Genomic DNA, 26,067 nt, shown 5'->3' on the forward strand with positions numbered 1-26,067 from the left:
GAACACAGGGTCACATCTGCACGGAGCAACACCGTCATTTATAATACCACCTCAGGTTCTGCCTGCCAACTTGCCTTCCCAGCAAGGAATCGTCAATGGGTGGCAGCGTCAGCAAGTCTCTGTCCTGTCACACGTTGTCACCTGCCTAACCCTAACCCTGACCCTGCCTCGGTTGACCCTCAATCAATCAATCAATCAAAGCTTTATTTGTATAGCGCATTTCATACCCAGAGGCAACACAATGCGCTTTACAGAGAACAAGGGAGGTGGGCATACGACCCACTCTCTACATATTCCAGAGGGAAGCAAAAAAACAGTAATCACCCGGGGGCCAGATAAGTGAGCTGTAAAAATTCTTCCCTGACCCCTCTCAACAAGGCGATCGAGCAAGCTCCTGGAGTATGTTTGTCTACCGGCTAAGAACATTTATAAAGCAATACATTCCATTAAATTACATTTCAGAGTAAGAGAGGCTAAAAAAGCATCATAGGAGAGACATGGCGAATACTGGTGTGTGTTTGCTAAAGCCGGAAGTGGGCTGGTGTATGTCTGTGTGTACGTGTGTGTGTGTGTGTGTGTATGTGTGTTAACTAAATGCTACGACATCCACAGCAGACACGGGGGTATGATGTTCTCCCCTTGCTGGGCCACGTTCATGACAGAAAAGCTCTCAGCTCCTGTCTGTAGTCCTTCAGTCACTCCGCTGCACAGCTGCTTATGGGTGGACCTGGGTGAGAGAACTACAACCCTATCTGTGGTCAGGTCACAGGTCACATGCACACTGGATTTGATCACAAATCTTTTTTTTTTCCAATCCAATTTATTAATCACATAGACTCTCTCAAGGGCAGCAAACCTGGTTTCCACCCCCTCCCCCTCTCTTTCGTGACTACACTCCGTCTCTCTCTACCTCCCTCTTGCTCTTGCCAGCTGGAATTCATCCCCACTTTCCAAGACGCTGTCTGGGCCAGTTCACATCCCGTGTCCGACGTCACCACATCTGTGCATCATTGAGTTCAGAGCAGAACCAACCCTCTCCTTCCTTTTTTACATCCTAAAGTAAACTGAAAAAGTGGTGACAGATGTGTCGTGTGTACGTTAGGGAAGAGAGAGCGAAGCGAGAAAGAAAAAAGAAAGATTGATCAAATGCAGACAGTAAGATTCAGTCTATACTAGAGAATGCTAATGCACATTTTCTCTTTCATATTGATATATTTGTTGAATAGTGTTTGAATTCTATGTCTTCCAGTTTGATTTCTGCTGGAAGGTGTCCATCTCTCTCGTGTTTCATTCCTAATACAGTAGATGGATATCATTTGTTGAAGTTTCAAACTGCTGGTTTCTCTCTGGGCTCTTGGCCATGTTGAGATGATTCATAAAGTGGATTCAGCCAGAACCTCCTCCTCACAGTGACACCAATTTTAAATAAACAGGATATTACAGTTCATACGGATTCACTTGTCCCTAGAGACATCTTTCTTTTAGATGTCGGCCTACCATAATTCAAAATGAAACCTATAGACGTAAGCCAAGATGAATCCTGCTCTGTGGACAGTATGTTCTTGTAAACATAACCTACTGTCTATGGACACCATGTTATTCTAAGTTTGTGTTCGGGTTTACTATAAACTCATCAGATGAGAACAGTTGTCAGTTTGGAGGTTGTTCCTTGAGAACAAGTTCACTAGCAAAACTGCATGAATTTCTTGAAAATTCTTTCCAACCACTAGAGGTCGCTGTTGACCATTCAAGGCTGTAGCTGGATGCCACAAGTGTGACAGTGAAACATTGGTCAATCATATTGAACACCGAAATCAACAAATTGGAGAAAATATATTTTATTAAATTTGTTCAAATGCAATTTCACAGATTTATTTAGTACCTAGCGGGAATAAAGATTATAGCTGAATAATACTGATTTAAGTGATGTTGCTAAATGCTTCAGATAATAACATCTTAAAACAGATATATTCTGAACATTTGGTCCTCCAAAACTCATTATGACCAAGAATTGATCTTTTCCTACAATATATTAGTGCAGATTAAGACATTTTCAGCTGTTTGTTAATACTCTCTGGATTCTGCAAATCATATACAGTAGCCACAAAGTCATAAAATGCAAGCGTTGTTCTGTAATCAAAGCGAAAACGTTGCGAAATATTGCATAATTAAATAGATGGCCTCAAAAAACGTTTCCTATCTTGTTCTGTGGACGTATGCTGGGTATACATTCCAAGCACTCAAGTGACATTGCATAAATGTCTTGGCTGAACATGCACAAAGAAAGTCTTTCTTTTCTCTCCGCAGCACATAACAGGGTTTTGTCCCACGCACAAAGAGCGACCTTTTTCAGGTGTGGTCACTTTCTGCGCCGAGTTGAGTGGATAACCACTCTAGTCCGCAGAGAGACAGGCCATCAGCAAAAGCCTTGCTGCACTCTTTCAGATGACATCACAGCCAGTCAGAATCCCTACTCTTCCTCAATCCTCTTCATCTTCCCTGATGTTGACCTTCACCCTGTGCCAGGCGTTACTCAGAACGCCTCTCAGGTTCCAGATGGGCGCCACCGTGTCCGGCTGCATGTTGTAGCTGCTGTCCACCGCCTTGCACACGATCTCCAGCTCCTTGGCGTCGGGGGGGAGCGGGGCAGTGACCTCCCACAGCTTCCACGCCCAGGCTCGGCCCGGAGGCGGGGAGGGGCCCGGGTCCTGACCCTTCTCGCTGCTCCTCAGCTGGGCCACCTGCCACGTCTTCCCCCCGTCCACCGACACATCGACGCGGACCACCTCCCGGCCGCCGCCGCTCCAGGCGTAGCCCGTCACCGTCAGCTCCTCGGCGCTGCGCTCCACCGCGGCGCCCTCTGCTGGGTGGGTGATGGCCGACTGGATGGGCAGTTCCTGGATGGCCGGGGCGGACTTGAAGTCCACCGTGTCCCAGTCGGTCCCCGGGGAGAAGCCCTTGTAGTCGTTCTGCTGCCAGTGGCTGCTGCTCTCGTCCTCGCTCACCACGATCCTGCCGAGCCACTTGACGTTGCGTGCGCCCACGGTCCCGGGCACCACCACCCTGACGGGATAGCCGTGGTCGGCGGGGAGCTCCGCCCCGTTCATCTCGTAGGCCAGCAGGACGTCGCCCTCCTCGCTCAGCGCCTTGTTCAGGGGGATGGACGCCCCGTAGGTGGTGCCGGTCACGTCGCTGTCCAGCCCCTCGAACTGCACGTGGCGCGCCCAGCGGGCCGCCTCCGGCCCGTAGCCGGCCGCCAGCAGCACGTCCCTCAGCCGGGCGCCGCTCCACGTGGCGTTGCTGATGGCGGCGATGCCCCAGTTCAGCCCCTTCACCTGCTTCACACGGTTCATCTCGGAGCGGCGGTTGCCGGCGCACTGCAGGGTGGCGGTGACCGTGTGCTTGGGGAAGCGTGTCTTCAGCTCGTCCAGAGAGAGGGTCAGCGTGGCGCCGCTCAGCCCGGCCACCTGCAGCCGGTACGAGGACGGGTCCACGCGCGGCACAGGCAGGTGGTTCCGCTTGAAGAAGATGGCGGAGGGCGTGATGTAGCTGTCGGAGAGGATCTCGGGAGGGGGCTCGGCGTTGAACGGCTTGAGGCTGTTGACGCGCAGGGCGGGGTGGCGGGCGGGGTCGCTGGAGTAGGGGTCAGAGGAGACCACGCTCTGCTGCTGCTGGCGGTCCACTGCACTCAGCTCACCCACCTGGAACATGACAAAGGTTTTCAGTAATGGTGGCAAAACAAGCCTGATAACACGATGGTCCTGATTATGGTCAAGCAATTGGACTATGGAATAGAATAGAATAGAAAGTTTAATTTACCATATGTATCAGTTTGTAGGCTAATACAAAATTCTAACTATGCCAATTGGTATGATGAGCCAACGTTTAGCCAACAGGACAGGTTGGTAAACATTCTTTTTCAGTTTCACTTTTCCTCTAAACGCTCTCTCTATCGCTCTGCTGGCTAAATGAACGCCGTCTCGGGGAAGAGGGCACAATGTATAGCAGAATAAGCCGTGCCTTTAACAGATAACAATGGTCTCCGGTAAGTACACCCTATAAGTACACCAGAGTTGTGTGCTTCCACATGTATCTGTGAATTGCAAGGACTTCCACTCCGTAATGTTCAGGTGGTTGTGAATTACTCTGGCTCAGCATATGATTGGTCAAGATTAACGAATCCTAAATGCCTATTGCCCTTGCATTTTATGATGGCACCAGTGGTTTTTCGTGACCATAATTGGGGGCTATGTGACGATACTAAACTCTCTATAGCAATGGGACATCTACACATCTACAGACAATATTATTTCATTACTCAGCGAGGTGAAGACATTTTTCGAAAGATGAAAGCCTTTTCTCAGAGGTGGCTACAGTTGCTGCCCCCCACCTTTTATATAAAAAGCACTTTTTGCACTTTAATAGCACATATCCAACAATGTCCACTAGCCTGGCTTTGTGGCCCTGATCACGTGATCTCTCTCCATGATAGAAACACAGCTTGTGAGCTCAAGTGATAAAGGTCGCGAAGCCAGGCTAGTGGACACCAAAAAAGCTGAGTGGATATCGGTGGAGATGAGTGCAAAATGTAATTTAATGTAATGTACTGCTTTATAAATGTTCTTAGCCGGTAGACAAACATACTCCTGGAGCTTGCTCCATCGCCTTGTTGAGAGGGGTCAGGGAAGAATTTTTACAGCTCACTTATCTGGCCCCCGGGTGATTACTGTTTTTTTGCTTCCCTCTGGAATATGTAGAGAGTGGGTCGTATGCCCACCTCCCTTGTTCTCTGTAAAGCGCATTGTGTTGCCTCTGGGTATGAAATGCGCTACACAAATAAAGCTTTGATTGATTGATTGATTGAAAATGTTGTTTTTTTCTATAAAAGGTGGGGGGCTACAACTGTAGCCACTGTACTGTAGCCAGCAGCACTACCTTGTACTCTGAGAGGATGTCCAGCACATGGCTCTGGCTGTGCACGGCGTACAGCGCCCAGAAGGGCTCCAGGTCCTTGCCTGCCGCCAGCAGGATCTTGTCACCGCCAGGGTGCATGGACACAAACTGGGTGACGTCGTAAACGCTGCCCTTGTAGGTGACCCACACGCCGTCCTCCATGGAGCAGTGCTTGGTGACCTGGTCCTGGGTGTAGATGGGCAGGGGCGAGTCCTGGACCACCGTGGTGGAGGTGGCCGCACGCTCAGCCTACAGAGAACACAGACAAACATCACATTACATTAGAGTCATTTAGCAGACGCTTTTATCCAAAGCGACTAACAATAATTGCATTTAGGAAGAGCCAATGTACTACTACTTGCCAGAACTCACAAGTGCATCTTCTCTCTAAAACAAGTGACTAAGAGCATAATCTAGTGCTGAAGGCAAAGTGCAAGAATAGCAATCTAAAATACAGTGCAATATAATATAATACAATAAGCTTAGGCGGGAGGATTGTTGTAGTACATCCACCAGAAAACAAGAGACTGTAAAAGACTGTAAACACATTACTGGACACCATGTCCTTGATGTCCTTCAAACTGGACACCAGAGCTGTGTTCAGAATCGCTCCCTCGTTCCCTCACTCCCTATTCCCTATATAGGGTTCACCATGTAGTGAACTACCTAGGGAACGGAGAAAATGTAGGGTACATGCGCTGTTCCCTGCAAATCAAGGTGAATTGTGGGTAATAAATAGTGGACTATATAGGGAACGAAAATTCCGTGGAGAATTCGGACACTACAAACAAAATGGCTGACGCCCTATATAGTGCACTACAGAGTGAATAGGGAGCGATTCCGAACACAGCTCATGTACTCGATGTCCTTCAATGCCTGTATTGTCTGTTATTTTGGCAACAGTATTTCTCTCCCCTCCTACTATCCATCTTAACATCCACTCTGATTGGCTCCGCCCCCTCACCTGGCTGTGGCGGAGGCCGTAGGCCACCACGGCGCCTGTCCCTGCCAGCAACCCTGCCAGGGCGTGTCTCCACGTGAGGCTGGGGGAGCGCCGGTACTGACCCGACCCCTGACCCGATCCCTGACCCCCATGGCCGCTGTGCCAGCGGGCGCACCCCAGTGCTGGATGGACCGCACCCTGCAGCAGAGTTAACCTGCAAGAAACAACAAGTCACAATTTCCTTATCTGACACCCAGGAAGTGTGTTATCGCTAAGACTCATGGGTGCAACCATTAGGCTCCAAGAGAATGACTAATGAGTCTCATCACATACGACTTATTCAATAGCACAAAAGACATCCTCTATTAGATTTGTATTAATCAACTTAATTGACAAGCAGTAACATGGTTAGGCAGGGAAGTGCCCTTATATTAGGGCTGCACGATTATGACAAAAGATAATAATTGCGATTATTTGCTTCAAAATGGTAACTGCAATTAATAATTGTGATTAATATTTAATATATAATATTAATATATAATAATCAAAATGCTCCCAAATCACGGACGTTGATCCCTTTCTTGCTACTAACTCACTGACCTCGTTTTCTCTAATTTTTTCACTACTCACGGCTGCAGGTACTCGTGACACTTGTCTTGACCTACTGCTATCTGTCTTCTCAGTGAAATTGCTGCGCACAGCGCACTCAGCGGGAACGCATGTGATTGGTCAGACAGCATAAGCGCCTGTGATTCATCCGTGATGTCCTAGCACACTCAATTCAAAGCATTATTAATCACATTAATTGCGGCCTTTTGCGATTAGTTAATCTCGGAGGTCATAATCGCGATTAATTCACGATTATAATTCACGATCATAAAACGGTCATAATTCACGATTAATTGTGCAGCCCTACCCTTATATACCTTCCAAAAGGGTGCCACATCCAAGGTCAGGGGTCGAGTAAACAGCTCAGCTTCCTGTTAACATGTCTGTAAGCCTAGCTTCATCATATTAAGCCTAGCTTCATCCTGTTCACATGGCTGTCAGCCTAGCTTCATCCTGTTAACATGTCTGTAAGCCTAGCTTCATCCTGTTAACATGGCTGTAAGCCTAGCTTCATCGTGTTAATGGCTGTAAGCCTAGCTTCATCATGTTAACATGTCTATAAGCCTAGCTTCATCCTGTTAACATGTCTGTAAGCCTAGCTTCATCCTGTTCACATGGCTGTAAGCCTAGCTTCATCATGTTAACATGGCTGTTAGCCTAGCTTCATCATGTTAACATGGCTGTAAGCCTAGCTTCATCCTGTTAACATGGCTGTAAGCCTAGCTTCATCATGTTAACATGGCTGTCAGCCTTAAACAGGTCCATCTCCTTGCCGGAGGCTGCTAGGTAAGGAAGTTTCCTTACTGCTCCTACTTGGAAATGATTAACCGGCTGAGAGTCTTCAGTGGAAATGGGATCTGGGATGAGTCCAGCCTTTATTGTCTGTTACTGTAAATGTAGACCTTTCAAATCAAATCAAATCGACTGGGCAGGACTAAAGTCTGCCACTAAACTTATATTACAACCATCATAGGACAAAGCATACTGTACCTTTAGTGAAATACTGTATAATAATGTAATTGAATCTTTTTAAATAATTTATTTCTTTGAGAAATACAATGGTCAAGGAGTTTCATGAGAATCTCTGAGGCCGAGAGGTCACTGTGTCTGTGGTGCTAGCTGGCTAATGGGAGAGGTCACTGTGTCTGTGGTGCTAGCTGGCTAATGGGAGAGGTCACTGTGTCTGTGGTGCTAGCTGGCTAATGGGAGAGGTCACTGTGTCTGTGGTGCTAGCTGGCTAATGGGAGAGGTCACTGTGTCTGTGGTGCTAGCTGGCTAATGGGAGAGGTCACTGTGTCTGTGGTGCTAGCTGGCTAATGGGAGAAGTCACCGTGTCTGTGGTGCTAGCTGGCTAATGGGAGAGGTCACCATGTCTGTGGTGCTAGCTGGCTAATGGGAGAGGTCACTGTGTCTGTGGTGCTAGCTGGCTAATGGGTTAGCGTGTCTGTGGTGAGACGTACCTCTGAGTCTGGAGGAGACCAGCTCTGGTCAGGGCTTGACAGGGTCTGTAGAGCAGCATTGCATTGGTGGTCTGAGGAGAATAAAGATGACAGTCATCAGTGTTTCCCTTACCGCTGCCGTGGAGAGGCGGCCCGCCTCTGTTCTGTAATGAGGAATAATAGTAGTACTATTTCCTAGTTTGAGAAAAACAGTTTTATTATACTGGAGTATGTCTCTTCATTATTATAGTTAACAGGCAAAGCCTGGTGGTGTCAGAAGTGACAATGGAGAAACAGTAAAATGACGACAGTGAAGACGAATTGAAACAGATTATAAAGAAAAAAACGGATTAGCAGGCTACAGGACAGGTGGAGATGATACACTATTAGGGCTGGGTATCGAGTCGAAATTCAAGAATCGATTCGATTCCGATTCACAAGGTTCGGAATCGATTATCCCGATTCAATTCGATTCGATTTGATTCAATATCGATTCGGTTAGTGTTACTAAAGCCTGTTTTTTTTAGCTGTAACCTTAATTGCATGACTGCCAAGTTATGCAACACATCAATACTAGGGCTGGGTATCGATACCGATTTCCAAAAATGAATAAATGAATGAATCATTGAATGAATTAATGAACTATTCATTCCTTCATTTATTCATTCATTCATTAAATAAAAGATTGATTTTGGGATTCATGAATCGATTCTGAATCATTTGATTCAGAATCGATGAATCGATTTTTTAAACCCAGCCCTATACACTATAGGGGGCAGAAGGTGACTATAGGGGGCAGAAGGTGACTATAGGGGGCAGAAGGTGACTAAAGAAAAGGAGGTCACCTGGCAGGGTGCAACAGACGTGGAAATGTGAGGAAATTCCTTCGGAAAGAATGCCCCGCACGGGATGGTGTCATAGAAATGGACACTTTGCTAAGAGATGTACTGTAGGTCAACTGGGAGAGTCCATGACATGACACAGACAGTCAGGGAGGGAAGATGAGGGGGTCTCTGCTTTCCTAGGAGAAATGTGTTCAGAGGGAACCAGTGAGTGGAAAGAACTGTTGTACTTGAATGGGGAAAAGACAGACTGCTAACAGCCCATGACATAAACGTCAATGCTGTTCTGTTTGTTTAATAAAATCAACCTACAGCAGAAACGTCAGCGCTGTTCAAAAATTGAAAATCAAATTGAAAAGTGAACTTAATATTGAAAATCAAATTGAATTGTGGGTTTGAGAATCGTGACACCCCTACCTATTAGTGTTGGATAACATGTTCACTGTGTGATTGTATCCAAGCTGTGTGGTGAGTGAAATGTCAGTATTTGAGCTGATATACTGTAACAGACATGTCTGTAGGGCTGCTCGATTAATCGGATTTTAATATAGATTAAGATTTGGGCTGTCAACGATCATTAAAACAAAATAATCGCCATAAAACGATTTTGCACAAATCAAGTGCACCCTACACTGCAGAGCTATACTGTGCTTGACCTCAAGGTCAAGGTTCACTATTTGTCTCCCATGGGAGAAATGTATCTAATCCAAAGAACATTGTTAAAAAGAAAAGCCTCTGTCAACATTTAATAAATCAATTGTTATCAAAGTCAATGTATAATTTGATATGTTGAGAAAATGTTAAAACCTTTGATTAAAAAAAATTCTATGAATAATCGTGTTAAATAATCGTGATCTCAATATCAATCAAAATAATCGTGATTATGATTTTTGCCATAATCGAGCAGCCCTACATGTCTGTACTATCTGCCAGTAAAGGCCAGCATGTGTAACCAGGTGATTGAATCACGAGTTCCTTGTCGTAAACACGGTTTACCCACAATGACCCCCATCTACTCCCGTTCTGCTGAAAAGCATCCTTATTATCCTGTTGAACATTTTAAAGCATCATGACATGCTTGACAAACCCATCAGATCAGAGTGTTGCATTGAGAAAAATATTTAGAGCAAAAACCTTATGGAAACTCAATGTGAGGGTGAACCACTATAGGTGTTAAACCCATGGGACTGTGTAGAAAACAGATATGCATATAAAAAGTATTGCAACACATGAAGGTATTCCCACTATATCCAACACTGTGGCTCAGTGCAACTTTGCCCACAAATGTTGCCTCTCTAGGAACCAATTGGATTTCCAAACCCCCTTCAACTCCTCCTCAATTGACCAATCAGGGGCCAACAAGTAAAAACACGGGGCGTGAACCTGCAGCAGGCAGGAGGCTGTTAAAGATTAAGGGACTTCAAAGTTAGGCCCAGTCCCAATGTCCACCCTTACGGACTGACAGACTTTGACGGAGGTTTCCGCTAAGTGCGAGGGCTTAGGGCTGTCTCATTGTCAAATCGTCAAGTGCATGAGAGGACTTGCTTATCTGCACAAGTAGCTTTATAATCATTTTGGTTTCAATATTTTTATGTATTGGTTATCAACCTTATGGGTTTGTATAATTTGATTTGTTTGAAAATATGTAGGCTATGGTTCTAAATTACATCGATTTCTGTTGCCATAAATCATATGATTCCTCAGTTAAAAGCTGCATGACATTAATCATCCATCTCAGTGAAGTCTTCTTTGAATTGAGATTTCCAACATGAATATGGAAAGATGGTAAATGGCAAATAGACTACACTTATCCAAAGTGCTTTAAAATGGCCTCTCATTCACCCATTCACATACACATTCACACAACAATGGCGGCAGCTGCCATGCAAGGTGCTAACCTGCTCATTGGGAGCAATTTGGGGGTTCAATGTCTTGCCCAAGGACACTTCGACATGTGGACAGGATTCGAACCGCCAACCCTACGTAGTAGTAGTAGTAGTACGAACCACAGCCGCCCCAGAAAGAGTTGTGAGGTGCAGAAATGCGTGTTGTCATTCTTGAGTAAATACTTTTTGGAAAGTGCTTACTGTGCTTTGTTATATGATTCACTTAAATATCATATTACAGACTACAGGACAGCTAACACATAATGGCCTACCATGTAGGCAACTTCTCTGTAACTATTTGCATGACAGTTAGTCATGTCTCTTTTATTAAGTATATAGCCCATGTTTATTGCTCTGTAAATGTTCTTAGCCAATAGACAAACATTTTACAGGAGCTTGCTCGTCTCGTAGAGAGAGGTCAGGGAAGAATTTTTAAAGCTCACCTTTCTGGCCCAGGGGGAAACTGTTTTTTTACTTCCCTCTGGAATATATAGACCCAACCCCCTATTGCTCTCTGTAAAGCGCATTGTGTTGCCTCTGGGTATGAAATGCACTATACAAATAAAGTTTGATTTGACAAATGTTTTGAGGGTAACACAGAGGGTTGTGATAATGTAAAGAGGATTTGACTATGTCCAAAACTAATTTACAGGTAGGCCTACAAGAAAAACATAACGTAAAATAAAAAGCCCCAAACCCACAATAGTAAGAAATGTTTTGGCGTCAGCATAACGTGATGTCTCATCCCTTTTTAAATTCCATTTAGACCACTTGCAGCCTCTCGCACTCAAACACTTTAACAGGTGAATCAATAAGTCTGTGATGGTTCAGGGATTGAAGGTTTAGGGGGACTGCTTATGCTCTCTTACCTCTGAAAATGACTTTTTTTCCTTCAGTTTCGTAAATGAATTGTCGATAGATGATCTGAGCCTGTCACAACATAGGTTGCTAGGTTTATTCCTCATTAGCTGGTGCTTAACTAGACCAACGAATGCTTCTGTCAGAAACAGATAGCATGACTTTGGCAAATGAACCAATCATGACTAAGACTTTTGGGTTTCCCCAAAAGTCACTGTTTCTGACAGAAGCCCACATTAGTTCAGCATGAATATGAGACAGGACCTGTGCCACGTGTGGAAAAAGTTAGTCAAACGTTGAAAGCTAGTAAAAAGCCAGCTAAAACTTTAGCAAAACAAACGAGCAGATCTCAAAACTCGTGGCACCACAATCTCCAACTCATTTATCCAGCTTTCTATGGCTACGATCTACATGAGCCCAGCTCGTCTGTCACACCACGCTAGTCTAGCAAGCTAAGCTCGTTAATGATGTGCATTGGCACGATGAGATGTGCAATACTCACCTTAGTTTAGTGTATTTCTCTTAATATACTTTTAATTCCGGAGATGTCGCTTACAACCTCCTTGCATGACAGATACGGGATGGAGCTCTTCTCTCTATGTAACGTAAACAGCCGGCGTGTGACAGAGATAGCTCTGCACCCACGTAGGGTGCATTACGTCAGCACGAAAACAACTCCTCTGCCTAGGATACAAATAGTCCTCTTTGTTGGTTACAAATGTTACGCAGCAGTGTGCAAACCATGTTTTGGAAATCAAACTGGATTATTATTGTTATTTATTATTAAATATTATCATGATGCTTTTTGGAGTCAGATTTCCATTGAGGAAAAGGCACCATGCATATGCAGTAGCCTACTGAAGACACCATACAGTAGCAGTAGCCTAACTTACACTTATACTACATTAGGTAATATTTAACTTGAGATAAAGTACCACAAAGACAGGCTTATCTCAATAGGTTTTAATCACATGATAACAACCTGTGAGATGCTCAGAGGAGGCCTTATCTTATGGCGACCAGACGTCCCGATTTGAACAAGGCTAAAGTTAGAACCCGTTTCTCAGAACCCGTTTGGAATTATCTGGTCCACCTTAAAAAAAAAAAAAAGAGGTTCAAATCGGGATTAAATCAAGATTAAAAAGTGGTAGTAGAAAAAGGTGGTAGTAGACCCCCTCCCGGTCTGACTCGTGGTTTAACGAGATTGTGATGTTGAAGCATAAACTACCGCTTGATTTTATCAATGGCCTCGTCAATGAGATTGACGGCGCATTAATACTAATTGTTATGCGGTCGCAGCCGTGGGTTACAGAGTATTTTACCATTGCTGCTAGCCAATCAGAATCAAGTATCCAAATTCTCCGTTGTAGAATTAAGCAATTGGTAATACTTTTTATACAACGGTTAGTTCTGGTTTTTGATTCTGATTGGCTGGAAGCCGTGTTAAAATACTTTGTAACACACACCTGGGACCACATATCATTCCATTTTCAGTATTAATGCGCCTCCCGTTTGATCCAATGCATTGTAGTTGTTGTTGTTGCTTGGCAACCCTTTTGTTAGGGGAACTATTTTTCTTGGCGGAATTGAGGGAATGATGCTTCGTTTTGAATAAATGTTAATATTTTACATTGCTGTGTGTTTATTTTACACTAATAGATAGTATAAAAGGGTGACTGCATCACTGCAAGGAGGGCGGTCTCTGTCGAGTGGCCAGCCTTGAACCCGGACTGGTGGGGGTCTAGGAGGTCGTTCTAGTTGGTTAAAGATTCAAGCACATTCAAGTGTTTTAGATAGAAACGATAGAAGGGAAACCGGTCTGTAGGTTTTGACATCAGAGGGGTCGAGAGATGGTTACTTCAGGAGTGGGGTGACTCTGGCAGTCTTGAAAGCAAAGGGAAAGATGAACGCAGTAATGTACAGAGAGATCCTTGATGAAAACCTGCTCCTCTGGTCCTCAGACTGGCACGAAAGTTTACCTTCCAACAGGACAACAACCCTAAGCACACAGCCAAGATAAGAAAAGTGTGGCTTCGGGACAAGTCTGTGAATGTCCTTGAGAGGCCCAGCCAGAGCCCAGACGTGAACCTGATTGAACATCTCTGGAGAGATCTGAAAATGGCTGTGCACTGATGCTCCCCATCCAACCTGATGGAGCTTGAGAGGATCTGCAAAGAAAGAATGGGAGAAACTGCCTAAAAATAGGTGTGATAAGCTAGCATCATACTCAAGAAGACTTGAGGCTGTAATTGCTGCCAAATGTGCTTCAACAAAGTATTGAGTAAAGGGAGTGAATACATATGCACATTTGATATTTGAATGTTTTATTTTTAATAAATTTGCAAAAATTAAAAACATTTTTTTCACTTTGTCATTATGGGGTATTGGTTGTAGAATTTTGATTAAAAAAATGAATTTAATCAATTTTGGAATAAGGCTGTAACATAAACTGTGGAAAAAGTGAAGGGATATGAATACTTTCCGGATGCACTGCATGAAACAGAAATGTTGACCTTCTGAGAAGTTTGTTAATTTATCACTCAATACTTGGTCAGGGCTCCTTTTGCAGGAATAACTGCATCAATGCAGTGTGGCATGGAGGCGATCCGCCTGTGGCACTGCTGAGGTGTTGTTCTGATGTAGCCCATGTTGCTTTGATAGCGGCCTCAAGCTTGTGTGCATTGTTGGGGCTTTACAGAAGGTCGACATTTCTTTATTATAAATCCTTTTTTGATTGGTCTTATGTAATATTCTATTTTGAGATACTGTTTTTTTGATTTTCATGAGCTTTAAGCTGTAATAAAAAAAAGACATATTTCACTTTATGTGGAATCAATCTAGAATATATCTTTCACTTTTTGCATGAAATGACAAGAAAATAATTAACTTGATGAATGAATCCATGATATTCTACTTTTTTGAGATGCACCTGTATACTTGAACATTATCTAATCGCACTGCCTACATCAGGGACACAGACATCGTCATCCATGATCGGATGGGATAAGTAGATGAGGATGGGAGGACAATAATTCCAATGTATCTGTACCCGTACTTTTTACACATGGCAAATAAACTTTCTATTCTATAATTGGTGCAAGTATATTGTAGGGAGGCAGCACTTTACTGATCTCCGAGTTCATGATGGTCCCACGAGGGTAGGAAACTATGGGATGTCATCAGTTAGTTTATTGAACACTTAACACTTAAACCAATTAACCAATTAGGGCCAGTAAAAAGACTCAAACAAACATGGCATGTTACAATAAACACATGGTTCACATATGAGGTATATACAACTACTGAAACGGAATGAGGTCCCAAACTAATGCAGGCACCATAGAACCCTCCTCATGAATCCCAGTCTAAAGATGAAAAGAACACCAACCATGGTGATCCAGTTCGATTACAGTGAACCAACCATTGGTGATCCAGTCCTATTATGAGTGTCAGTGAGGGTTGTATAGATGGCATTACCCAAAGACTCCACATACACCCGGCAGAGTTGCAACACAGGTAAACCAACGTTTCAAACTGTTGATTCTGTGTCTGCGCAAACTCGTATCCTGATCATTTACCCCGATATGACCACGGCCACAACAGCTGATTTATTGTCAGGTCTGAGGGCCAATGTCTGTCTGGTGGCTGTTGGCACACAGGCTGTGCCAGAAAGGCCAATGTGGTTGCTCCATACAGAATAGCTGCTGGACACAGATGCTGTTGAGACCCCACACTCTCACTGCTGGCTCATCTTGGCTGCTTCTGCTTTGATGAGAGAGATCAGCTCCTGGTTGATGAGGAACACAAATCGAAGTCCTGCAATCTGAGGAGACAGAAATGTCCATCACACCTCGAGAAATTACACGTTTTCTTATTAAATGGTAAATGGACTGCACTTATATAGCGCTTTTCCACCTTAGCGGCACTCAAAGCGTTTTACAATGGCCTCTCATTCACCCATTCACACACACATTCACACACCAATGGCGGTAGCTGCCATGCAAGGTGCTAACCTGCTCATTGGGAGCAATTTGGGGTTAGGAGTCTTGCTCAAGGACACTTCGACATGTGGACAGTTGGAGCTGGGATTCGAACCACTGACCCTTCGATCACTGAACGACCCGCTCTACCAACTGAGCTACAGCCGCCCCTATATTAGCAGTCATATCCCTTCACAAGACCATTATAACGCTCGCTCCACATACCTCCACTACTGAGTTGTTGTTGAGTTTCCACTTGTTGCCAGACAAGACTGGTCTGCCATCTATGTATATGGGTCTGCGGCCCTCGTTGGCGATGAAGAAGTCCCCATTGTTCTTCAGCTTAATGATCCCTGCAAAAAAACATCCAAACGTTGACATTTAGAACAGGTGCTGTAAGGTGAGCTTCACATTATGTACAGTATGCATGCATGTAAATACGCATGTCTCTTCACTGGTGGTTTCATGGGGAACTAATAGGGTAAGGTTAGGGTTAGGATCAATATAACAAGCCTATAGTAGGGTAGGGTTAGGGTTAGGATCAATATAACAAGCCTATAATAGGGTAGGGTTAGGATCAATATAACAAGCCTATAATAGGGTAGGGTTAGGATCAATATAACAAGCCTATAATAGGGTAGGGTTAGGATCAATATAACAAGCCTATAATAGGGTAGGGTTAGGATCAATATAACAAGCCTATAATAGGGTAGGGTTAGGATCAATATAACAAGCCTATAATAGGGTAGGGTTAGGATCAATATAACAAGCCTACTAGGGTAGAGTTAGGATCAATATAACAAGCCTATAATAGGGTAGGGTTAGGATCAATATAACAAGCCTATAATAGGGTAGGTTAGGATCAATATAGGAGAGTGACCACCTTGTTTCCTGGATATCTTCCAGGCCGGTCCCTCCAGAGAGAGATCCACATCTATCTGCTGGTCTTTGGTGGCCCTGCCCAGGGTGATCTGACAGAGGAGAGGCAGATAAGCGTCTTATTAAAGTGTTTGTAAAGAAACCGTGTGAGCAAACTATCATTGGACCAGGACATGAGAATCACGTCAATGAATTGCATATATCATTTTTTGCAAGGAAATGCCCCCAAATGAAGATATTTCAATTAAAAGACATTACATGATTGTGGTAGACGAGTAAAACATTACATTACAAAAGGTGGCTTTAGAAGCCAATATATTGTTTTATTCAATTATTATTTGCAATATCTTGTGTCAGGCTATCAATCAATCAATCAATCAATCAGAGCAACATAATTCAGCTTGCACCAATACGTCCCTGGACTTTTGAAACTATTGTGCCTCTTGATGGCGGCTTGTAGCTGCATTGGATGTAATTTGCAATGCTTCCATTAAGCCCTTAAAAGTGATTAATAAAAATAATTAACACATTAAATTGGCAGCCCTGTTTTAGATAGATTCCTCTGGAAAACAACTCTGACCACAATGTTCAAACTTAGGTGATGCCAGTTTCATATTCTCTGCCAAAATACTATGGAAAAGCCTGTAAATGACTGCACCACAGTAACCTTACTCCATAGAGAGTAACCAGTAGCCTTACTCCATAGAGATACCAGCTAAGATAGCCATACTCCATAGAGATACCAGCTAAGATAGCCTTACTCCTTAGATACCAGCTAAGATAGCCTTACTCCATAGAGATACCAGCTAAGATAGCCTTACTCCTTAGATACCAGCTAAGATAGCCTTACTCCTTAGATACCAGCTAAGATAGCCTTACTCCATAGAGATACCAGCTAAGATAGCCTTACTCCATAGAGATACCAGCTAAGATAGCCATACTCCATAGAGATACCAGCTAAGATAGCCATACTCCATAGAGATACCAGCTAAGATAGCCTTACTCCATAGTGATACCAGCTAAGATAGCCTTACTCCATAGAGATACCAGCTAAGATAGCCTTACTCCATAGAGATACCAGCTAAGATAGCCTTACTCCATAGAGATACCAGCTAAGATAGCCATACTCCATAGAGATACCAGCTAAGATAGCCTTACTCCATAGTGATACCAGCTAAGATAGCCTTACTCCATAGAGATACCAGCTAAGATAGCCTTACTCCATAGAGATACCAGCTAAGATAGCCTTACTCCATAGAGATACCAGCTAAGATAGCCATACTCCATAGAGATACCAGCTAAGATAGCCATACACCAGCTAAGATAGCCATACTCCATAGAGATACCAGCTAAGATAAGGCTAAGATAGCCAATGTCGCACAACACTTAGGAGGAGAACATTAATTTAACAATACGGCATCTGTATGTATGGGTGCAGGTCATGAAAGCCTCACTGCTGACCTCTCGTGACCTCATAAGGTACCGGACCATGCGGCCTCGGAGTGCTGCCAGTGTCTGGTTGTCAAAGTCTGGAGAGTTCATCCCTGAGAAAGAAACCAACAAACAAACAAACATTAAACTCTTAAAAAGGCACATAGTTTAAAGTCGCACTGAAATGAAAAAAAGCATTCTGTCCCATTTTGGTTCACATAATTGGTCATAGTGTTCACCTATTCAACGATGTATGCCAATTTTTTTTTACAAAATTCTACTTTTGTTGTAATCTTATATAAAAGTATATAATTTCTTACTTCCTGGAAAACGGTAGGTCACGTGCATTGACGACAACAGGTACCTTCGATTTTAGGCCAATAATCTCACGACATCCACCCGTCAATCAACGCTCTCCTTCTATCGAATCTGTCTAAAGTTCTTAAAACCCGTCCACTTGTCAATGTTCCAATTAAATTCCTCTAAACGCATGTCCTACCCTCATAGCTTGTTTGCGTCGGAAATACGTCAAACTACGGAAGTTAGATGATCTCAAACGTCCGTTTCAGTGCGACTTTAACAGAGATGTGACCCTCAGTGCTCTCACCAGTGATGCTGTCCACCAGAACCTGCCAGCGCGGCAGCTCCTGCTCCAGCTGACGGATCTCCCTCTTCTGGTGCCGGTCAGAGATCATCAGCTCTGAGGAGATTCAACAAGGGAGGTCGTATTCACATCACACACACACACACACACACACACACACACACACACACACACACACACACACACACACACGGTCATATTCAAACAACATACACACACGGGAGGTCATATTCGCACAACACGAACGGCTACATACACACAGGAGGTCATATTCACACAACACACACACACACACGGTCATATTCAAACAACATACACACACGGGAGGTCATATTCACACAATACACACGGCTACATACACACAGGAGGTCATATTCACACAATACACACACATAGCTACACACACACAGGTCATTTTCTTACTATTGTGTGATGTGTTTGTATTGTTGTATGTTGTCCTGCGCACCAAAGTTGAGCCTATTTTAATTTCGTTGTACCTCGGCTACACACACAGGAGGTCATATTCACACAATACACACGGCTACATACACACAGGAGGTCATATTCACACAATACACACACATAGCTACACACACACAGGTCATGTTCTTACTATTGTGTGATGTGTTTGTATTGTTGTATGTTGTCCTGCGCACCAAAGTTGAGCCTATTTTAATTTCGTTGTACCTCGGCTACACACACAGGAGGTCATATTCACATAACACATACACACGGGTACACACACACAACAGAAACACACGACTACACACAACATACACACACGGCTACACACACACAACATATACACACAGGAGGTCGTATTCACACAACACACACACACACGGCTACACACACACAGGCCGTCATATTCACACAACACACACGGCTACACACACACAGGTCATCGAACTCACACAACACACACATCGCTCAGCTACACACACACACAGGTCATATTCACACAACCCACACACGGCTACGGACACAAAGGAGGTTGTATTCACACAACACACACACACGGCTACACACACAAAGGAGGTCATATTCACACAACATACACACACGGCTACACACACACAGGAGGTGATATTCAAACACACACACATGGCTACACACACAACAGGAGGTGATATTCACACAACACACACACACGGCTACACACACACAAAGAAGGTCATATTCACACAACACACATGGCTACACACACACAGGAGGTGATATTCACACAACACACACACACGGCTACACACAGCAGCAGTTCTCAGGTCTGGGTCACTCACCGTGCTCCAGGACCTCGTCTCTGCTCTCCCTAGGTCAGGACACACACCAGAAGGTCAGACACAGGAAGGTCTGTGAAGGTCATATCTATCTCACTGAACTGTACTCAGAATGTAGAGCGGCTGGCTTACTTTAGCTTTGCATCGTCGACCATCTGTTCAGCATCAGAGAAATTGAGGACCTGGTCGCCTTTGGGGAGAGGTTGGACTGCAACACATTACGGACAGAAACTCACTAATGGTAGGTTTAAGGAAGAACTCAACATTAAAATATAGCTGCAAGCAGCGATATGGGGGCCAAGCAGGGAATCAAAGACAAATAGGCTATAGTTATAGAGCTATAGCGCCCCCATTTTGTTTGATCAGCCCAGTAACGGAGGTGTACCCTCTTTCCATGGGTGTTGATAGGCAAACAACATATGGTGATGTCTGGTCGAACCGTTCAGAAGTTACACACCTTTATGTGAAAAGCCACACCCTCTGCAATCTTCATTGACTCGCCGTATCTCTGACTTTTGACTTTTCAAACTTTTGCCGAATTAGATCTTTAGATATTGGTCCCTAGATTGTGTAAATTGAGGGACATGCAGATTGGTCGAAATTCCTAGGAGGAGATACATTTTAAGTGTTTTTCACTAAATCCAAAATGGCGGGAAATCCAATATGGCGGACAATGATGTCATAGGGTGCGTTGAACTCGGCTTGAGCCAAGGAATCGTTTTTGAATATCAGGCTTACAGGTCAAAAGTTGCGTGCACAAACGCACCTCCAACCTTGACACGTTGGTGGCGCTAGAGGGTTTGAGGTGTGGACATGAGACTTGGTCAGGAGGGTCATGGCACTGTACTGAATGAGTATGCCAAATTTCACAACTCTTTACCATATGGTTCTATGGGCTGCCATCGACTCCCATTGCGGAAGAATAAGAAGAAGAAGAAAACATAGAATCGCTTAGGGTGCTTCGCTGCTTGGCCCCCCAATTCTAAACAGGTTGAGCTTCTCATCATGGCAGCCAGGTGAGTGAGGGCTCCTCACCGCTCTGGTCCTCCAGCAGGTAGTACTGTCGGAGCAGCTGCCAGTGCACCAGCAGGCTCTTGGGTGTGCGGGAGGGGTAGAACACGCCAGGGTGCTTACTCAGCAGCTCCTGGAACACCTCCAGTTTGGGCTGACTGGTCTGTTCAAATAAACAACAATACAATTGTTAACTAACTCAAACATAGAAACTGACACGAGGTAGTTTACACAAACACTTGCCTAATGAATGCTTAGTGAGCATAATTAGCTTTTGCATTGGGTAAAGACTGGTGATTGACCGCTAAAGGTTTTCCAAAAGTGCACAAACATATTAGATTTCATTCACTCACTGAGCCAATCTTTGCCAGCAGCACCTCCTCCGCCTGACTGAAGAGAGCCTTGCTCTGGATGGCAGAAATGGCCTCTGGATGGAGCTGGCGCATCGCCTGCCATGACAGTCTGAACATGGAGACAGTGGAGGCTGAGTGACCAAGCGCTGAGCACCTTCACATGTGATGATTGCTTTTGTGATCGTTTTTATTTAACCAGGTAAGCCGTTAAGAACAAATTCTTATTTTACGTGAGTGGCCAGGCAAAAGGCAAAACGGACATGTGTGTGTGTGTGTGTGTGTGGGGGGGGGCTCAACGTTAATTTAAATCATGTAAACACAGTGAGAACTGATTTAAAAGAAACAAATAATATAAAATAGCATAAAAAATGAAAAACAGAGAATAAAAATAAAGAACACTTTTAAGATATTAATACAAGTAAAGTTATGTGATAAAAGCAATATTAAAAAGGTATGTGAAGGAGTGAAGGTGGAGCGCATTCTGTACAAAAAGCCACGTTTGGTTTTGATCTTAGACTGTAACCTGCTGATATGGTGAGAAGGTCAAAGTGCTGTCTAGCCAGGTACCAGGTCATATATTCAGTGACCTGGTCCAGGATAGCCCTGTCCAGGGTATCTCAGGGTGGAAGGGGTACAGAACCCTTCCTACCGAACCACATGACCTTGGTGGTGTTTAGCAGGAGGATTAGGGTCCAGACTTAGGACTGTTAAGACTAGGGAGAGGCAGACAGACGGATGGACAGACAGAGACAGAAAAGGGGGGACGAGAGAGTGGAGCGGTAGAACAGGCGCTCTTACTTTGAGATGACGGGATCGTAGAGGAGAGCGTACCACCGCTCCTGGATCTCCCTCAGGGTGAAACGACAGCTGAACTTCACCCCCAGGTGGACTGAGGTCAGGTCTGTGGTCTGGACACACACACACACACACACACACACACACACACACACACAGTAAATCAAAACTGCTTACAACAGTGCAATGTCAAACTGGACAAACGACACCTTCGAATAAGTCATAATCGAAGTCAATCATACACAGCTCAGTGCCATTTCTAGAGTTATAATTACCTGCGTTTCCCATACAGACCTAGCTGTAACGGAGGCGGAGCTTACTACGCTAACTGCTTGTCTCATTTGACTTATGGTAGCTAGCAACAGGCGATGCAAGCTGAAGCTAGCTAGCTAGATCACACTTCTTGCCTTGTCAACCCCCCCCCCCTCCCCTCACTCCATGGCTACACTCCAGTCCTGTGAAAAACCCTGCGCTGCTTATTCTCAATCAATCAATCAATCAATCAATTAATCAAGTTGGATTTATATAGCGCCCTTCATGATACCCAGAGCGCTTTACAGAGTCCAGTATTCATTCAGACACAGTCATCCCGGTGGTGGTAAGATACATCTGTAGCCACAGCTGCCCTGGGGCAGACTGACAGAAGCGTGGCTGCCAATCAGCGCCTACGGCCCCTCCGACCACCACCAACATTCACATTCACACGTTCACATTCATTCCCCCTTGGCCAGTCACCTGTAGCACAGCGTTGATGAGCAGCAGGTCGTCTGTGGGTTTCCAGCGGCCCAGGTCCTTAGTGATCTGCAGAGGCTGCTTGCTCTTCTTCAGCCTCTTGGTGATGGCTGGGGGGGTGATCACCATGGTGAGGGGCGGCGTCAGAGTGCTGCTGGACTTGGACACCTCACCACAGGCAACCATGAAAAAGGCTCAATGAGGCTCATGGAAATCACTCTCAGGCAGCCAGGAGGACACTGAACAACATTGTAATCTATCCGTTCAAGCGATCAAGAGAAACTCTAAACGTTTAAACTCTCTGCCTCGTTTCTCATCCACCTGGCTCACCAGCTCACTGGTACCTTTTTCTTCTCATTGGATGAAGGTTCACTCCCGGAGCAGCGGATTGGCTCTATGACAGGCGGGCCCTTCATCCTCGTGGAGGACTTTGCCAGGCTGCTCTCCACTAACTCGTCATCAAACTTCTTTCTCTTGATTGACCTGGGAGCAGAAAAGAGATAGATTACATCTGATAACCTCTAACATCCAGCGAAGTCCCATTTTATGCTTAATAACAGTAGGATCATCTTTGAGAGATAATGAAAGCATGTGTATTCAAGTACAAGTATATTATGACATAGAAAAACAGACAGCAGCAGCAAACCTAGAGGAACTCCTGCGTTTGGGAACAAACCTAGAGGAACTCCTGCGCTTGGGAACAAACCTAGAGGAACTCCTGCGCTTGGGAACAAACCTAGAGGAACTCCTGCGTTTGGGAACAAACCTAGAGGAACTCCTGCGTTTGGGAACAAACCTAGAGGAACTCCTGCGTTTGGGAACACCCCCTCCACCGACAAAAGCTTGTGTTGCTGTTCTTTTCAAATCTTTCACCCCCATGGACTCCTCGTCCTCTGATCGACTCTGTGTTCCAGCTGCTCCAGTCTGTGGAACCCCAGGCGCAGAGACAGAACCTGCCTGCATGTCTGTTAACACAAACACACACAGTCTGTTAACACAAACACACACACACACAGTCTGTTAACACAAACACACACACACACACACACACACAGTCTGTTAACACAAACACACACACACACAGTCTGTTAACACAAACACACACACACACAGTCTGTTAACACAAACACACACACACACACACACACACACACACACACACAGTCTGTTAACACAAACACACACACACACACACACACAGTCTGTTAACACAAACACACACACACACACACACACACACACACACACACACACACACACACCCACACACACCCACACACACACACACCCACACACACACACACACACTGTTCCGCATGACGTTATCAAAACAAAATTGTCTCTCACTAGAAAGTATCGCGATACTTTATAACTGTCAGTACACATAGCATGCCGCACATACGTTTATTTTAATTTAATTACAGTTCATTTGCAGCATCAGTGTTTAGTCTAATTCTAGACTGGTAAAACGTCTCTGCAGCTGCTAGCCTGAATAGTTGGTTAGCATTAACGTTAACTAGCTTACGCAACTAACGTAACAAGCGTAACTAACGTAACGTTGTTAGCTTCACTAACAAGAACATATCTTTACCTAGCTGTGTTCAAATATCAATCATGAAAAGCAATAATATTGTAAACAATTATCTCTCTGGCTGGCTAAATCGCGTAGCCATCTCTAACAGCTAGCTTAGCTAGCAGCTAATGCTAGGCTAACTAGCTAGTGCTAGCTAACACCACCTGGATAAACGGCTATTTTTTCCAATTCATTTTCATACCTTTTCTCGGTGTTGTCTAACAGCAATCTCGAGATTAGCCAATAGTCTTGGAGTTAGCTAATGTAAACGGATTTAATTGATATTTCAGTATGAATCTAGTGCTAGCTAGCTAATGTTATTGAATCAGCCCGCTAGCTAGCACGAGCACACCGCTAACAATAACAAGACCACCGAGTACTTCCGGTCAACTGTGAAGATAAAACGATGTGAAAACAGCGCCACTCTGTGGCCACCTACGGAATGACGGGCATGCTGCAGCATTACTCAATGTATTTTGAATCGAATTAGATATATTTTGATTTGATTTGATTTGATTCACTTTATTTATCCCGAAGGAAATTAAAATGCCACGTAGCTCATAAAACAGCCATAAAAACAACACAAGACAACAATACACATATAGAAACATACAAGATAAGGACAGACCAAAAACATCAGACATGTACGTTGTTAAAAACAATGGATGTGTTGTACACCAAGTGATCTCCAGTTAAAAGCCATAGTGTCATAATGGTGCGTTATTAATAATTTTGAGGCACTAATGATAGGATTCAATCAAATACAGACAGTGAGAAACATGGCTTGCTACTTTACCTCAAATTTCTAGACAACAGCTTGGTACAACATCAGGACGTGAACCGTCTGTTCAAGAGACAGAACCCCCTGGAAAGAGGCCGGACCAGACTCTGTCCCCACTTCCATGCTGAAATATTGTGCTGATCAGCTGTCCTCAGTGTTCACTGACATCTTCAACACCTCACTAGAGACATGCCATGTACTAGCCTGCTGTAAGACCTCCTTCATCATCCTCATCCCTAAGAAAGCAAGGATCACTGGCCTCAATGACCACAGACCTGTCGCCCTGACCTCTAACAATGAAGGTTTTTGAGCGCCTTGTTCTGGGGCATCTCAGATCCATCACAGATTCTCTCCTGGACCCTCTGTAGTTTGCCTACAGAGCAAACAGGTCAGTAGACGACACAGTAAACATGGCCCTACCTTACATTGTCCAGCACCTGGAGTCCGCAGGCACTGTGCATTTCCTTTTATTGGTTATATTGTATTTTGTATTTGCACTGTTCTTTGTATTGCATTTGCACTGTCTTGTCTTTGCACTGTCCGGTCCTGCACCCTGTCCTATGTCGTCTTCATCAGCGTATTAAATTCCTAGTATGTATAAACCATGTACATGGCAAATAAACGGATCTTGAATGTTGAATCATATTAATCTCAGACGGGGCCCCATCCACTCCCTGAGTTAGCAATGCACTAACTCAATTAACCAATAGATGGTGCAAGGCTACAATATATTTGGGTCACGAGATGCTGACCAGTTCCATTCCTGTGTCCAGCACAGCGCTCTGCAGCCTCAGGAGAGAACGAGTAGAATGACTTCACTGAATAACAGCCTTGACAAATGGACAGTGTGGGGTTCATTTCATCAAGAAAAAATGGAATTTGATGTTAGTTTACTGTATGATTTACAAACGTATACAACTTTATGTAATGGCTAGAAAAAATAAGGGTTAGTAGTTGTGTCCCTTAGACCTTTTATTATGATAAGAACATGAGCATTCTGCAGCAGTTTGGTACGTATAGTATATATATACCTTTATTTAACCAGGTTAAAGGGTGTATATATATACTATACGTACCAACTAATAGTACATCCATGGATGAGCTCACTAGTACAAGATACT

The 26,067-nt window shown here is 44.3% G+C and overlaps 2 protein-coding genes across 3 annotated transcripts; both read right to left on the reverse strand.

The window, feature by feature from the left end:
* Nucleotides 1–2,326: 2,326 nt before the first annotated feature.
* Nucleotides 2,327–12,164, reverse strand: suox (sulfite oxidase). The gene is made up of 5 exons (XM_084441035.1): nt 12,033–12,164; nt 7,966–8,036; nt 5,918–6,110; nt 4,936–5,202; nt 2,327–3,701 (listed from the first exon to the last, which is right to left on the reverse strand). The coding sequence occupies exons 2-5, from the start codon at nt 8,022–8,024 to the stop codon at nt 2,481–2,483; spliced, it is 1,740 nt and encodes a 579-aa protein (XP_084297161.1). The 5' UTR covers nt 8,025–8,036; nt 12,033–12,164; the 3' UTR covers nt 2,327–2,480.
* Nucleotides 12,165–13,973: 1,809 nt separating this feature from the next.
* Nucleotides 13,974–24,508, reverse strand: mcrs1 (microspherule protein 1). Of its 2 annotated transcripts, XM_084441032.1 has the most exons (14): nt 24,368–24,508; nt 23,389–23,557; nt 22,937–23,075; nt 22,596–22,760; nt 21,864–21,973; nt 21,066–21,174; nt 20,737–20,875; nt 19,834–19,909; nt 19,705–19,733; nt 18,428–18,520; nt 17,851–17,933; nt 16,394–16,481; nt 15,736–15,863; nt 13,974–15,353 (listed from the first exon to the last, which is right to left on the reverse strand). In XM_084441032.1, the coding sequence occupies exons 2-14, from the start codon at nt 23,553–23,555 to the stop codon at nt 15,267–15,269; spliced, it is 1,413 nt and encodes a 470-aa protein (XP_084297158.1). In that variant the 5' UTR covers nt 23,556–23,557; nt 24,368–24,508; the 3' UTR covers nt 13,974–15,266. The 2 variants fall into 2 exon arrangements, with proteins under 2 accessions (XP_084297158.1, XP_084297159.1); XM_084441033.1 differs by lacking the exons at nt 23,389–23,557; nt 24,368–24,508 and adding an exon at nt 23,239–23,257.
* Between the last annotated feature and the right edge of the window lie 1,559 nt (nt 24,509–26,067).

The sequence above is a fragment of the Borostomias antarcticus genome (assembly GCF_949987555.1).
Source record: "Borostomias antarcticus genome assembly, chromosome: 7".
NCBI lineage: Eukaryota > Metazoa > Chordata > Actinopteri > Stomiiformes > Stomiidae > Borostomias > Borostomias antarcticus.

Coding starts and splice junctions, on each gene's coding strand:
- suox (XM_084441035.1), bottom strand. CDS start 8,024: ATGCTGCTCTACAGACCCTGTCAAGCCCTGACCAGAGCTGGTCTCCTC. Junction 6,111..7,965: donor GGTCTCCTCCAGACTCAGAG/GTACGTCTCACC, acceptor TGTTTCTTGCAG/GTTAACTCTGCTGCAGGGTG. Junction 5,203..5,917: donor ACGGCCTCCGCCACAGCCAG/GTGAGGGGGCGG, acceptor TGTTCTCTGTAG/GCTGAGCGTGCGGCCACCTC.
- mcrs1 (XM_084441032.1), bottom strand. CDS start 23,555: ATGCAGGCAGGTTCTGTCTCTGCGCCTGGGGTTCCACAGACTGGAGCA. Junction 21,175..21,863: donor TACGATCCCGTCATCTCAAA/GTAAGAGCGCCT, acceptor CTCCATGTTCAG/ACTGTCATGGCAGGCGATGC. Junction 19,734..19,833: donor GTCGACGATGCAAAGCTAAA/GTAAGCCAGCCG, acceptor GTCCTGACCTAG/GGAGAGCAGAGACGAGGTCC.